Here is a 14,891-nt window from a genome sequence, read left to right as displayed (position 1 = left end):
CCTTTTTCTAGTTCTAGTAACTAAACACCAGAAAACGTAAACAGTTGCCTGATGCCATGTCTGATTTGCCTGTTGTGTCGCAGACAAAAGTAAGGATTGTTATGTAACTTCGTGCAGGCCATTTCTTGAGACATGAAAAGTCTTAAAAGTACACAATCCTCTGTCTGCATCTACTCTCAACTCTTCACTACACAGTGTACCTCAGTATTGTTGATACTTTGATTTGTTATGTTTAAGAACACAGTTTGACTTGGGGGGAATAAATCATGACAGAAATAATCAAGAAGTAATACTTGTCCTAAAACTGGCTCTTTCTCTTTTCATCCAAATACAGTAAAGTTAGATAACAATAATAATGAGGTAAATATGAAATAAAGTAATTAAAATATAGAGTGCAAAGTGTTATTAATAAATTGATTGCCACAAAAATCTAGTATGTTATAATGGTTTGTAGTGACTTTTTCACTAAGTATAGGTCATAACACTTTTTATTTCAGCTGATTAATTTAGATTAATTATATATATATATATATATATATATATATATATATATATATATATATATATATATATATATATATATATATATATATATATATATAAGTAGTTATGTTAACTGTACATTACCTTGAAAGTAAATTACTTGCATCACTCAGTGATGCCCAATTGGATAATAAAACCCATCATTTCAGTCTGTCCCTTCCAGCCCCCCCCCCCAGCATCTAGAGCAGGGGTCTCGAACATGCAGCCCACCCGCCAAGCTGTATCTTGTGGCTGCAAAATGATTGGCATCACAAGGTGTCATGAGAGATAACAAAAGTGATGTGGCCCTTGGGCCATCAAAAATGCCCTCATGCAGCCGTCAGGGTGGTTTGAGTTTGAGACCCTTGATCTAGAGGTATAACAGGTATGCATGGGCAAAATGGGGAAAATGGGTTCTGTGTCTGTGCTTTAAGACTTTCATGAGTGAATGGATGAGGTATACAGATGTTCATACAATCATCCAGTAGTGATTCTTGCTCTTTATTATGATGGCTTGTCAGTCTTTTCGGTTACCATAATCTTAAATTGCAGGATCAGATTCTGGTTTGTGTATTGTGCATATTATTTATTATCTTACTCAATTGGAACACCTGTTGATGTCCTAATATTTTAGGATTTGTAATAGCAGAAAAGAATATTTTATTGTACCATGTGCATGAACAATTGTTACTTATCACCATTTTATGAAACTTAGCACAATTTCTGCTGGTTAAATTTGGGAAATTCTGGATTCCAAATCATAGTGCTGATGTCAATCTGTTTGTCTGCTTGTAGTGGGAGGAGCTGTTTGAGACCAAGCCGGATGATGGTTATGAGGACCCAGCTGATGTGGCAGCCATTAAAGAGGCAAAGGAAAACATGGGTGATTTCAAACTGAAGACAGCTAAGGATTATGTGGTCCCAGATCATCTCCGAATGAATGTGGATAAGGCACGGGGGAGACTTCTCATAATCAAGGATTTGGTAGGTGTTATTTCAGTAATTCATATTATGATTTGTACTCGTGAATTCGATATGACTTAAAAAATTTATAGTTTTTGGTGGATTGAGTTTATAATATCATGTTGTTTTCTGATTGAGCACCAGCCCAGTTGTTTCTTTGAAATGGTGTGACTAATGGATATTATTCACATGTTGAATTCCACAGCTCATTGTACATTGACAGAATTTTAATATTTATCTGCCTTGTCAAAGAAAGTGTCATATTGTCCTTCCCTCATGTAATATCATGCCCATCATTAATTTAGTTTCTGCAAATGTTTTTGAAGACTTAATGGATTGAAATCAAGTCTTGACATTAAAAAGACCAAGGTTCAGTTTGATTGTCTTCTTTTCCTGACCAAATATAAAATGGCATTTTGACCCTGTTTGACTTTGAACTTTGCCAGACATTTAGATTATATTGGCAGAGGCATCCATGTTGTATGGACACATTTCTACCTTTCAATAATATTAGACTGCTTTTCTGTGAGTGTGTACTATTATTATGATAAATTTACTTAATTTATAAGCAGTGACAAATTGGTACATTTTCATTGAAATAATTGCTATTTTACACAGGAAAAGAATTTATTTTTACTGTATTCCAGACTTGCTCTCGAATGAATGCTGGTATAACCCATTATAATGCTTACTCAGGGTCAAAAGAATAACATTGTGATATAAGCAGGATCACATAAAACATTTTTTGGAAAAACTTCCCTATAGAAAATGTGCATTGAAATTTCAATGTCATCAGTTTTAACTAACCTCTTGATCATATAATCTGCAAGGGATACGAATAATCGGCTTTTCCAAGAGCATGTATTTAGGATGTTAAAAAGAGCAGTCACCTTAAATTAAAAAATGAGAGCCATGCTTCTATCGCATTATAAGCGGAATTGTGTTATAATGCATCATGTTATAATGGGTTTTACCTGTAATAGATGATTACACTCACACTTAAGCACAACACTTTACCCCCTTTTTGTGAATTCAGATTCACCTCATAGACTGATGAGATAAATATCAGTGACTTAAGTGAGCTGTAGAATTGGGATGACCTCATCTTCTGCAGTAAATTACAATTTTGCCATTTCATAAACTATTTGATCATATCTGACCACAAAGCAAGTCCAATCCATATTGCATTACAGCGAGTTAATCATTGTTGTCAAGAAAGTAGGAGGAAATAAATTAGTTAATTTAATAAATTAATTTCTATGTCTGAAATGTAATGAGGTTTCTATTTATTTGTTCAAGTTAACAAAGTGCTGATTTTTATTACTGCAGTTATAACATCTGTAGGCATACACAATCAGACATCACATGGCATTATGGGAAATCTTGTGATTTCACATGTGAAAATATAAGGACATATTTTATATATAGGAATGAAAAAATATGAATATTATTTTGCCAGTAATGCTCTATTTTTCTCACTTAAGTATATGACAAATAAGAATAATGTTAGTAAGATTATATAAAATGAATGATATATGTTATCTTTCATGTGGTCTTCCTGTATTGTTCTTATTACTTGCTTGTTACATTATAAAAAATACAGCTTGTTTTGTCTTTTTCTTACAGATCCATGAGTACAAATACAACTTCAATCTTCAGTTCCTAGCTTTACGTGACAAGAAAATCCATGTGATTGAGGAGATCCGAGATTTAGTGGCTCAGCTTGAGGAAGTCCAGTCCAAATTATCTCCAGATAAACACAAACCAATTCCAGATGTCCCAGAAATGTATCCAGATGAAATGCCAGAAAAGTAGGATTTTTTTTATTTTGGTCAAACGCATTGCATTTTTACTGTCATAATGCCATGTACTGCCTGCACTAACTGTTGTCTTGTAAACTTTTGCAGATATTTTTTTTTATTTGATTTTTTTTTCAGGAATTTATAACAAGGTAACATAAGGTATAAAAATTGAATTTTTTTTGTTATTGGATTAAACATTTTTTTTTTGTTGTCATTGTAATTTGCAACCTATTTTTGATAAAAAAGATAATTTAAGAAAAACCTGATAACAAGTTAAAATAACCCCGTTTCAACGGTAAAATAGCCATTGCAGGAGGTGATGTTTTTCAGTGTCACTGTTTTGGTAGATTGATGATCCTGTACAAAAATTATAAATCTTTTTTAAGGTGAATATGAACCTCATATTGACCAGTACAAAGTAAATATTAGCCTGATGGGTTTGCTGGTTCATGAAACTTAATATTGACCAAAGCAAACATTTACAACTGCTTGGTTATATTATCTAGTCTCAAAAGCCGCTTTTTTTTATCTTGTTTTAGAAACAGTTTTGAAGGTGTTTTGCCTGTTCATTCATGTGTTTGTTTGTAAATTTGCTTGTGTGTGTTCATTTGTTACTCCCTCCATATCTTGGTTTCTATTTTGCCTTGACTGGTGAATCTTTCATCTCAGCTACTTAAATTTTTGTTTCACTCATTAGCTTGAAAGAAACTTGATATGGCTTGAAAGTAAATTGTATACATAGATTTTTATCATTTGAGTTTGGTTTTAATATTTTTTCCATTACTATTTGTCAAGGATATTGCCTGCATTTTTGACAAAGAATCTTTCATTGACTTGGAAGACTGTGTATATTTGGTGGTGTCATGGCAGGGTCATTCACTACCTCCAGTAGTTTCATGATTTTTTTTTCCCAGTTAGAACATAAGTTCAGTAAAAAGGGTTGCTGATACTACTGATTCCATATAAACTTTTAGTGTGAGCCATATTGTTTTAATGGTCTTGGGCTTTCTTTCCCAAACTTAGTTTGGACACATATAACACTTTTCCATGGCATTTTTAGATTGTTGTTGTTGACTGGTTTTTTTTTTATTAATTAGAATTCCTGATAACTATAAATCTATATTACGGCCTGAATAGTGCAGTCTTAACATATTCACTTTGGACTAATGCATTTCCTGGTTTAGTTCATAGCTAGATCACATTCAGTGATATAGTATATTCTGTCAATTAATGGATATAGTTTTCTCTCATTTCTCCATCAGATACATTCCCCAGTCATATTAATGTTGGGATATAAGTCTGCTACCTCCTGAATCCAATGAAAAACACATAAATTAGTCTTTCTTGTATAAATGGCAATAAATAGAGAAAACAGGTATTAAGTGGCCCAAGTTACTTATATCAATGAAAAATTAAAAATTTACTGTATAAAATTTGTTGCCAGCAACTTTCGTTAGTCACTAAAATTAGTACCACTTTCAAAATTCTTTCGCATTTGGCAACAAATGCGAATCCTAGCAGAGGCTCTGATGCCACCATCAGGTGTTGTTAGTTTTCAAGCTTCACTTCCATACATTATACAATACACTTTCTGTGAATCCAAAGCCAAATTTGTGCTAAATTCAAACCATCCATACATGATTTGGGGTTTATTTGGATTAATATTCATTCCTAAACTCTTACAATCAGTCAACCGCTCCTGTGGCTTAGTGGTTAGAGCGGTTGCCTCGAATGTGGGAGGTTGTGGGTTCAAACCCCAGCCAAGTCATACCAAAGATTAATAAAAATAGTACTTACAGCTACCTCGCTAGGCACTCAGCATTAAGAGGTTAGTGCTTACAGCTGCCTCGCCAGGTGCTCAGAATTAAGAGGTTAGTGTCATGACTTGTCGGCCTGGTGTCAGGATAATGTGACTGGGTGGGACATCATGCTATATGTCTATGGCATGATGACCGAGCGCTAGACATCACTATAAACTGCCAGACATTCATTGTAGTGATATGCTTGATTTTTTTAAAAACTACATTAAAAATCCAATGCATGCATGCGCACGTGTGTACACACACACACACACACACACACACACACATACACATACACATATCTCAATAACTGAAAGATCCATGCATGTCACCAGGTCCTTGGCTTCATCATTCAACAATTACAGAGATTTTAATGGTAGATTTTCGATCCAAACAAGCCTACAGCTACATACAGTGAAAATTATGAGAATCTTAGTGATTGATCTATCCATCTCACCAGGTATACCACATAGATTTGTCCATCCTAACATGCATATAGCCACAAGCACATTATGACGGGGATTTGAGTGATAGATCATTTTGTTTTGCCAGGTCTACAGCTTCATATCTTTACAGAGTTCTTAGTGACATATTTTCTGTCCTAACATACCTATGGCTATATACAGTTACAACTCTGGGGATCATAATGATAGATTTTCTGTCCTAACATGCCTGTGGCTATATACAGTTACAACTCTGGGGATTATAATGATAGATTTTCTGTCCTAAAATGTCTATGGCTATATACAGTTACAACTCTGGGGATCATAATGATGGATTTTCTGTCCTAACATGCCTGTGGCTATATACAGTTACAACTCTGGCGATGATAATGATAGATGTTCTGTCCTAACATGCCTATGGCTATAGACAGTTACAACTCTGGGGATTATAATGATAGATTCTCTATACTAACATGCCTATGGCTATATGCAGTTACAACTCTGGGGATTATAATGATAGATTTTCTGTCCTAACATGCCTGTGGCTATATACAGTTACAACTCTGGCGATGATAATGATAGATTTTCTGTCCTAACATGCCTGTGGCTATATACAGTTACAACTTTGGGGATCATAATGATAGATTTTCTGTCCTAACATGCCTGTGGCTATATACAGTTACAACTCTTGGGATCATAATGATAGATTCTCTATACTAACATGTCTATGGCTATATACAGTTACAACTCTGGGGATGATAATGATAGATTTTCTGTCCTAACATGCCTATGGCTATATACAGTTACAACTCTGGGGATGATAATGATAGATTTTCTGTCCTAACATGTCTATGGCTATATACAGTTACAACTCTGGCGATGATAATGATAGATTTTCTGTCCTAACATGCCTGTGGCTATATACAGTTACAACTTTGGGGATCATAATGATAGATTTTCTGTCCTAACATGCCTGTGGCTATATACAGTTACAACTCTGGCGATGATAATGATAGATTTTCTGTCCTAACATGCCTATGGCTATAGACAGTTACAACTCTGGGGATTATAATGATAGATTCTCTATACTAACATGCCTATGGCTATATACAGTTACAACTCTGGGGATGATAATGATAGATTTTCTGTCCTAACATGCCTGTGGCTATATACAGTTACAACTCTGGGGATCATAATGATAGATTTTCTGTCCTAACATGCCTGTGGCTATATACAGTTACAACTCTGGGGATCATAATGATAGATTTTCTGTCCTAACATGCCTGTGGCTATATACAGTTACAACTCTGGCGATGATAATGATAGATTTTCTGTCCTAACATGCCTGTGGCTATATACAGTTACAACTCTGGGGATCATAATGATAGATTTTCTGTCCTAACATGCCTGTGGCTATATACAGTTACAACTCTGGCGATGATAATGATAGATTTTCTGTCCTAACATGCCTATGGCTATATACAGTTACAACTTTGGGGATCATAATGATAGATTTTCTGTCCTAACATGCCTGTGGCTATATACAGTTACAACTCTGGCGATGATAATGATAGATTTTCTGTCCTAACATGCCTGTGGCTATATACAGTTACAACTTTGGGGATCATAATGATAGATTTTCTGTCCTAACATGCCTGTGGCTATATACAGTTACAACTCTTGGGATCATAATGATAGATTCTCTATACTAACATGTCTATGGCTATATACAGTTACAACTCTGGGGATGATAATGATAGATTTTCTGTCCTAACATGCCTATGGCTATATACAGTTACAACTCTGGGGATTATAATGATAGATTTTCTGTCCTGACATGCCTGTGGCTATATACAGTTACAACTCTTGGGATCATAATGATAGATTCTCTATACTAACATGTCTATGGCTATATACAGTTACAGCTCTGGGGATTATAATGATAGATTTTCTGTCCTGACATGCCTATGGCTATATACAGTTACAACTCTGGGGATCATAATGATAGATTTTCTGTCCTAACATGCCTATGGCTATATACAGTTACAACTCTGGGGATTATAGTGATAGATTTTCTGTCCTGACATGCCTATGGCTATAGACAGTTACAACTCTGGGGATGATAATGATAGATTTTCTGTCCTGACATGCCTATGGCTATAGACAGTTACAACTCTGGGGATGATAATGATAGATTTTCTGTCCTAACATGCCTGTGGCTATATACAGTTACAACTCTGGGGATTATAATGATAGATTTTCTGTCCTAACATGCCTCTGGCTATATACAGTTATGGGGATCATAGTGATAGCTCTGTCTGTCTTGCTTGGTCTATTTCTTCCTATCTCTACAATTATGGAGATCTTAGTGATAAATTTGTCCATCCTAATATGCCTAGAGCTACATACAGTTAAAATGACAGAGATCTAAGCATCTGTTTCACCTGGCTTAAGACTACCCAAGCACATTATAATGGGTTTTTTAGTGATACATCCATCTGTCCAGCCATGCACCAACCAGTCCATCATCCACAAAGCCAGTAATCTTCCCAGCCTGAGAACCATTTGTCCGTACAAGTAAAAAAAAATTGTCCAGCAGAGCCAGTTTTTTCTTTATTCACTGTTTAGATACAGTGTATTGACCATGAATTATATAGAGACACTAACATTGCATTGTCATTGCCACATTGATTGGTCCATTAATAGTGTGGTAAAATATACAAACTGTCACCTAGCATACTGAACTCCTGGAGTTAGATTCAAAATTCAGCAGTAGTTAACATGCCTAACCCCCCACTTTTTAAGGAGATTTTTAAAATGATTCAGCCACATCTAAGCAGGTTTGGAACATGGTCACCACATCTTTGGTGTTAGCTTGGGCCTCCATGGTGATTTTCTGACTGGGGTGAAAACTTGGCCAACCAACATGCCTGGGAGTAAGTGGCCTGAATTGCTCTAGTCATTAACATAGCAGGTCACCATTCGATGGTGAATGTGTTGATTGACTCTTCCAATGTTAATTTGATACTTTATTATGTGTGTTTTCACTCCATGAAAAAAGGGAGAAAAAATACCACCATTGCTGTATCGCAGCAGATTTGAAGAAGTTTGGAGGCAGGCAGCTCAAGAACAACTTGTCCAACTTGTCAATCAGCTCATATCCTTGTTTTATAAACTAGCTATCCCAGTCATACTGGACTCAACATAGGCAAGCCAAAGAAAATGATCTTTCATGTTCCAAGCGCTGTTCCAGATCTGAACTGTATGCTATTATGTCATCAAACATCAGCCCAATCAGCCTAGGAGGCACCCCTACAGGGAAGTTAGGGTACCAGTTTTTTTCACCCCTCAAGCTTTCTGTCTTCCACCAGTGACTTAACACCCCCTTCAGATAGTCTAAGGGGAGGCACCAGACTTATGTGATTCCAGTCATATTGGATGAACCTTTTGCTGCAAAACAAATTGGTGATCATAGTCATTACAGCAGGGCTTCAGATTTCATTTATCTTGCCCACTCTTTTTTCTTCCTCTCCCCTTCTAATGGATATGCTATCAGACTGAGAAGATGTCAATGTTGAGCAGGAGATACAGTGCTCATTGACAGATACGCTGTTGAGATTGTATGAAAACATCATTTTTGGGTTCTATTCATGGCTGTTCCATACCAAAAAGCCCAACAGCAAGTTGAGTTTGGTCATAGACTTAAGTCTGCTCAATGAATTAAGTTTTCTGCTGAGGTTCAAGATAGAGACAAAATATGCCACCAGTCTCAATCTCACAGATGCCAACTATCATGTCCCTATTCACCAGGCTTTATGAAAATTTCTTTGATTTGCTTACAACGACAAGCTGATCAGTTTTGTGCCTTCTATTACAACTTCCAAGTCTTTACCAAATTATGGATTGCATTCTCACCCTGTTCTGATCGGTCTCCTCTATGGCAACAGCAGCATATCTGGATGGTAATACAGTAAGTTCTGTTCTCTTCAGTGGAAAAAGTGATCTCTTGCCCCTTTTGAATCATATCACTTTTCTTGTAAATTAGGACAAATCTGAGCTTCACCTATCTCAGTTTTTTCCACCTGGGTATGGAAGTTACAACATCAGTATCACTAACAGGGTATGATAATTCCTGTGTCAGTAGTGCAACCATAGTTGGTTCATGACAGGAATTCATCTGGATAAGCCCCGTCCAGAAGTGATGGTGCAGAGGCATGCCAGTAACATATGTTTGTGTAGCCCAGTTCTTGGCAGACTTCAAATACAGTCAACAGCATATGGAACCAGAGGAACTACCTCTTCACATAAAACTTCATATGGAAGCTATCATAACTGCCTTTCACTTCTGAGAGGACAGACTTGAACGAGAAGTTGGTCCTGATTATGTCAGACAACTTTATAGTGGTGACTTACTGTCTCAAACAATAGGTCACCATATACCCTGATGTGTGCTGGTTTGGCAGTTTCTTTGTCAGTGCTGCCAACTTCACATCAACATATAAATCAGATGCATTCTCAGCAGATGCAATGTCCTGGCCAATGTTCTCCCCAGAAAGGGCCAAGTCATCCATACTGAATGTCTCTTCATCTGTCAGATTGGTGGTATCAAGGTGGAACTACAAATGGGCCACCTTTCTCTCACAGGTTCTGGGCTGTAAAGCTTGGGCCATGGATGCACTGTCAGTCAGTTGGAAGGGTTATGGACATTTTGCCCACCCACTCCTACAGTTTTTAGTACCGAAAAAGATACAGAAAATAGGTTGTCAGAATTGCAAGATAATTCTGATAGCCCCTTCTTTGATGGGACAAGTCATGGGTTGGTAATCTACTTGTTCTAGCAATAAACCTACCCAGGAATATTATGGCCAAACTGAATCTTTTTAAACAACTATGGTCACAATTGTTAAACCCAGTTTTTGGACCATTGTCTCTTTCATGGCTCTTGCCAAGACAGCAATGCCAGAGAAAGATTTTACACTTTTAATTATGGAGAAAATCTTGAGGGCAAAAAGGTCCTTTACTCTGAATGCTTATGAGGGAAAGGGGCATATTTTCAGGGATTTGTGTTGCATCAGTAACATAGTCCCATTGAGTGCCTCAGTCCCTCAACTAGCCAACTTTTTTTCTCTGGCTGTTCAAAGAAAAAGAGTAGACACCAGTTACTATCAAAGACTACTGCTCCCTGATATCTGACATACTCAGACACCATGGCAGAAGAGATGTCAGTCATGATTAAGCCCTATTAAACCTACTTGCCAATTTTGATTTGAATGGGTCAAAATCCATCACCCTGCTTCAAACTAGAATTTGTCCTGGATCTTATCATGGTTCAATTCAGAAAAAGTTGAGCCATTTGTCTGGACCTTGTTGAAGCTGTTATCATACTACCCTGTTTCCTGATTGCTTTAGCTTTGACAAGCAGGGTGAGAGACTTGCTTTCAGTCAACCCAAACTATCTTCAGTTAAGATCAGATGGTTTAGTGATCTTTGTGACTCAACTGAACATAGTAGCCAAGAACCAGTCATCATCAGGGGCATTCAGAGAATCATCATATGCTCTGTCTTATCTGTTGACAAGTTGAGAGCAGCAGCCATGCATGATCTTGCCCATGCCCTCAAACACAGCTTGAGGTGTACAGAGACAACGTATGGCATGTGCAGAGGTCTTTTTCTCCTGATGAAGTTGAAAAAAGAAGTTCATCGTCTCCCAAGCTTGATCTTCATGGCTTAAAAGGGCTATATGCTCAGCCTACTCTGAGTCAGTTCAGAGTCATGTCATGAGAATTTCAACTCATGAAATAAGAGTCATCTCTGCAAGCCATGCATTTGAATACTTTATTTTCATCAAGATATCATTAAAGCTGTTGACAGGCATGCAGCATGAATCTTCTCCAGTTTTATCTCAAGAATTTATTTTGGCAGAGACAAAACCTGAATCTGGTGGGTTCCATGGCTGTGGTCAAGATTTTCATCAGACCTAAATAAATCAATGCAGACTCTTAGCTCTGCTGGATTCACAAGAGAGCAAATTTTTAAGTAAATTATGTTTCTCTGATAATATTTACCCAATCAAATTACTTAAACCACCTCCCAACCAACCTACTCTGTAGTCATCATCATTGGTATATTGCTAAGCTTAAAAACTAGTGACACCTGGTGGTGGCAAGGGGAAGTAATGGGCAAAAGTTTTGTACTATATCTATATGTGACAGAAAAGACTTAATTTTTATCTTTTTTGCTGGATTCAGGAGGTAGCAGACTTATATCCCAATGTTACTGTGATTGGGTAAGTATTATTGGAGAAACATAATTTACTTTAAAATATGCTTTTTGTATATTACACAGTGTGCCCAAGTGAGAGCTTTGTGGGATAAGCTTGTTCCACATGAATGCATTCACTGACAAAAATGTGGATGGCACCATTATTTCTGTGCCATCATGAATGCCAGTAATGTTTTCAGCATTGTCAATATTAAATAGATAGTATTTTTGGGATGTTGTTCACAATAAATATTTTGTTGCAAGTTCAACTTTGAATTCTCTATCCAGTGACACAGCCATTTTTAGAAACGTCTATTATATCTTTTCGTGGCTACACCCACACCAAAGATCCATTGTCCTTTTTAGAAAATACTATATCCTTCTGTAGCTAAACCCACACCATTCATCCACCATCTTTTTAGAAAATACTTTAACCTTTTTAGATACACCCAAACCAATTATCCACCATCATGTTTGGAAAATGCTGTCTTTTCTATACTTATTTCTACACCATTGATCCACCATATTTGTTTCAGACAATTATATAAATTTTATAGCTACACCCACACTATTGATCCACCATGATCTTAGAAAATACTATATCTTTCTGTAGCTAAACCCACACCAATTATCCACCATTATTTTTTGAAAATGCTGCATCTTTTCTATACCTATTTCCACACCATTGATCCATCGTCTCTTTTTTAGAAAATGCTATATCTTTTTGTATCTAAACCCACACCAGTTATCCACCATAATTTTTGGAAAATGCTGTCTTTTCTATACCTATTTCCACATCATTGATCCACCATATTTTTTTTAGAAAATACTTTATCTTTCCATAGCTAAACCCACACCAATTATCTACCATTTGTTTGGGAGATGCTGAGTTTTTTCTATACCTATTTCCACACCATTGATCCAGCATATTTTGTCATCTCTCCTTTTCTGAACAGAAAATGAGTGGAAAATGTGTTAATGTGGAATAGCAAAATCAGCTCACACATTCTGTCCAACAGATGGAATTTCCAAATTTAATACCCTTGCACATGATAATATTGAATTATCCAAAGTTGGTGATTTCCTGGTTTTCTTCAGGTTATGGTTTCTTCTGCCTCAAAGACCACATTAAACCAACATGTGAAACCTTGAGAGCACCCTGTATATATATATTGGTAGAACTTGTACAACCACTATATAATGAATTCTTATATTAAATATTGTCAATCAGTGTTCAGTTTGTTACCTATTCAGGAAGCTAGAGTACACACGGGAATCCCTGTTGGCATTCAAGAAGGAGATGAAGGAGAAGAAAGCAGCAGTAGCAAAGGGAGATGAGTCAGGAGGATTTGGTGGATTTGGTGGCTTTGGCGGCGCAGAGAAACAAGCAGTCAAACAAGAGGTTAGCTATAGAAATTTGCTTTGGCTTTGGAATCCTTTTTCATTGGATAGCTTCAGAGATTTGTTTTGGCCTTTTGAAGCCTGTTTAATTTATCCATTAATTTAATATTGGAACATAAATATGATTACAAGTGGCCTTTGAACAAACTTCAGTCCTAATGAAGTAAAATAACATTGACCATAATTTTAGATTAAATTGCTTGCTTTTTCTTAGAATCCATGATAGAAAATAATTTATTTGTCCCTACACTTTAATTTTTTATGCTCCACAACCAATACAATTTTTTTTGGTCCTGTTTTTTTCTTCACAATTTTTAACAAAAATTAAATATTTTTCATAGTGATTGTATCTTTGGTAATGCTCAGTATATTTTTGTTGATATTTACACTTAGATGTTCTTTTCCATCTGAAAATGAAATAATGGCCACTACAATTTTCTTTGCAAAATAATTCAAGTAGCATTAAATTTTTGCTGTTTGCGGGTGTAGATTAAAATGGTTTCATAGCAGATACAAATATTGTCTGCATGTATTTCTGCAAACGATATTCACCCACTGCTAGACATTGTATTCATGAAATCAAAATAGTTTGATATTATTCACTTCTCTTTTCTTCTAGCCAGCACCTTCGGCATCCCCACCTCCAATGCAAAAACAGTCCACCACGATGAGTCAACCTCGGACAGGGGAAGCTGCAAAAGAGACTGAGACTGTAGAGGGTGAAGAATTGTCTCCCTTGGAGCTCCAAATTAAACAAATGGAGGAAATCAGGTCACCATAGTGATGTGTTCTATGGTTCCAATAACTGGAATGATTAAGCTAAGATGTACCAATAAGTTAAAAAAATGACAGTTCATTAGTTTCTGTCTAGTCTTATTAAACGAGACCTCTCGCATCGCTGAATGAGATTTGTAATATATGAGATTGTTGTAAAAGAAACTGGAGTAATTTTAGCTTAGAATTCATCAACAGCTCGAGCAGAGATGCTTGCTACATTTCCATGGACATTTTCAGTGTGAGTTAAAAAGATGCAACTATTTCTTGACAAAATTGACAGAATTAGATCATTCCGAGACATGCATAAAACATGTCATGTAAAAGTTGGATGGCAGGAGAATGTTAAATTATAGATGTTATTTGGTGTTAACTAAAGCTGTGTCATTTGGAAGTCCATCATATATAGATGGTACAAAAGTTATCAAATAATAATGTATAACCTGCTGTTTTATTGGTCAGGGTTATGTCGGAAACTTTAATATGTCAGACTTGATTAATATTTAAGTGAAGTTGGCCATTCAAGAAAATTTTATGTCTGTAGTCTATATTCATATAAATTTTCTTGGTGACATTATTTAGTCATGATTTTTCAATGTTTCAAACCCTAATTTTTGAAGGATTATGTTAATATTCCCATTACTGGTACATATTACAGGCTGTCCTATGAGCAAGACCGGTTGTTGAAGACAATTGATGATCTGCTACAGAATTTTGATGCAGAGTTGAATCTTTTGAGACATGACAAATTTAAAGTGGATATAGTCATGAAAAATGCTGACTTGAGGTATTTTTTTTATAGCTTCATCTGCCCATTGTTTGTTTGATTTATTACTCCTAATGAACATGATCCCAGATCTGCCAGTGCATTATGTGATGGCAGATCTGGGTCTATGCAGTTTGCAGTTAGACCTGATTAGTAA

At 36.1% G+C, this 14,891-nt stretch overlaps 1 protein-coding gene across 2 annotated transcripts in view; it reads left to right on the top strand.

Annotated features, from left to right (window-relative positions):
* The window catches only part of LOC149794343 (cilia- and flagella-associated protein 44-like), a 108,068-nt gene that overhangs the window by 73,472 nt on the left and 19,705 nt on the right, over positions 1-14,891 (top strand). For both annotated transcript variants that reach the window (XM_089968493.1, XM_089968492.1), the window contains 5 exons: positions 1,318-1,506; positions 3,112-3,296; positions 13,048-13,195; positions 13,814-13,965; positions 14,627-14,755. In XM_089968493.1, coding sequence (XP_089824619.1) covers positions 1,318-1,506; positions 3,112-3,296; positions 13,048-13,195; positions 13,814-13,965; positions 14,627-14,755 — 803 coding nt within the window. The remainder of the gene's footprint in view (positions 1-1,317; positions 1,507-3,111; positions 3,297-13,047; positions 13,196-13,813; positions 13,966-14,626; positions 14,756-14,891) is intronic.

This window comes from Sinohyriopsis cumingii, chromosome 8, assembly GCF_028554795.1.
Source record: "Sinohyriopsis cumingii isolate HCF-2022 chromosome 8, ASM2855479v2, whole genome shotgun sequence".
NCBI lineage: Eukaryota > Metazoa > Mollusca > Bivalvia > Unionida > Unionidae > Sinohyriopsis > Sinohyriopsis cumingii.
The sequence above is the reverse complement of the archived record's forward strand: the minus strand, read 5'-3'. Positions and strand labels throughout refer to the sequence as shown.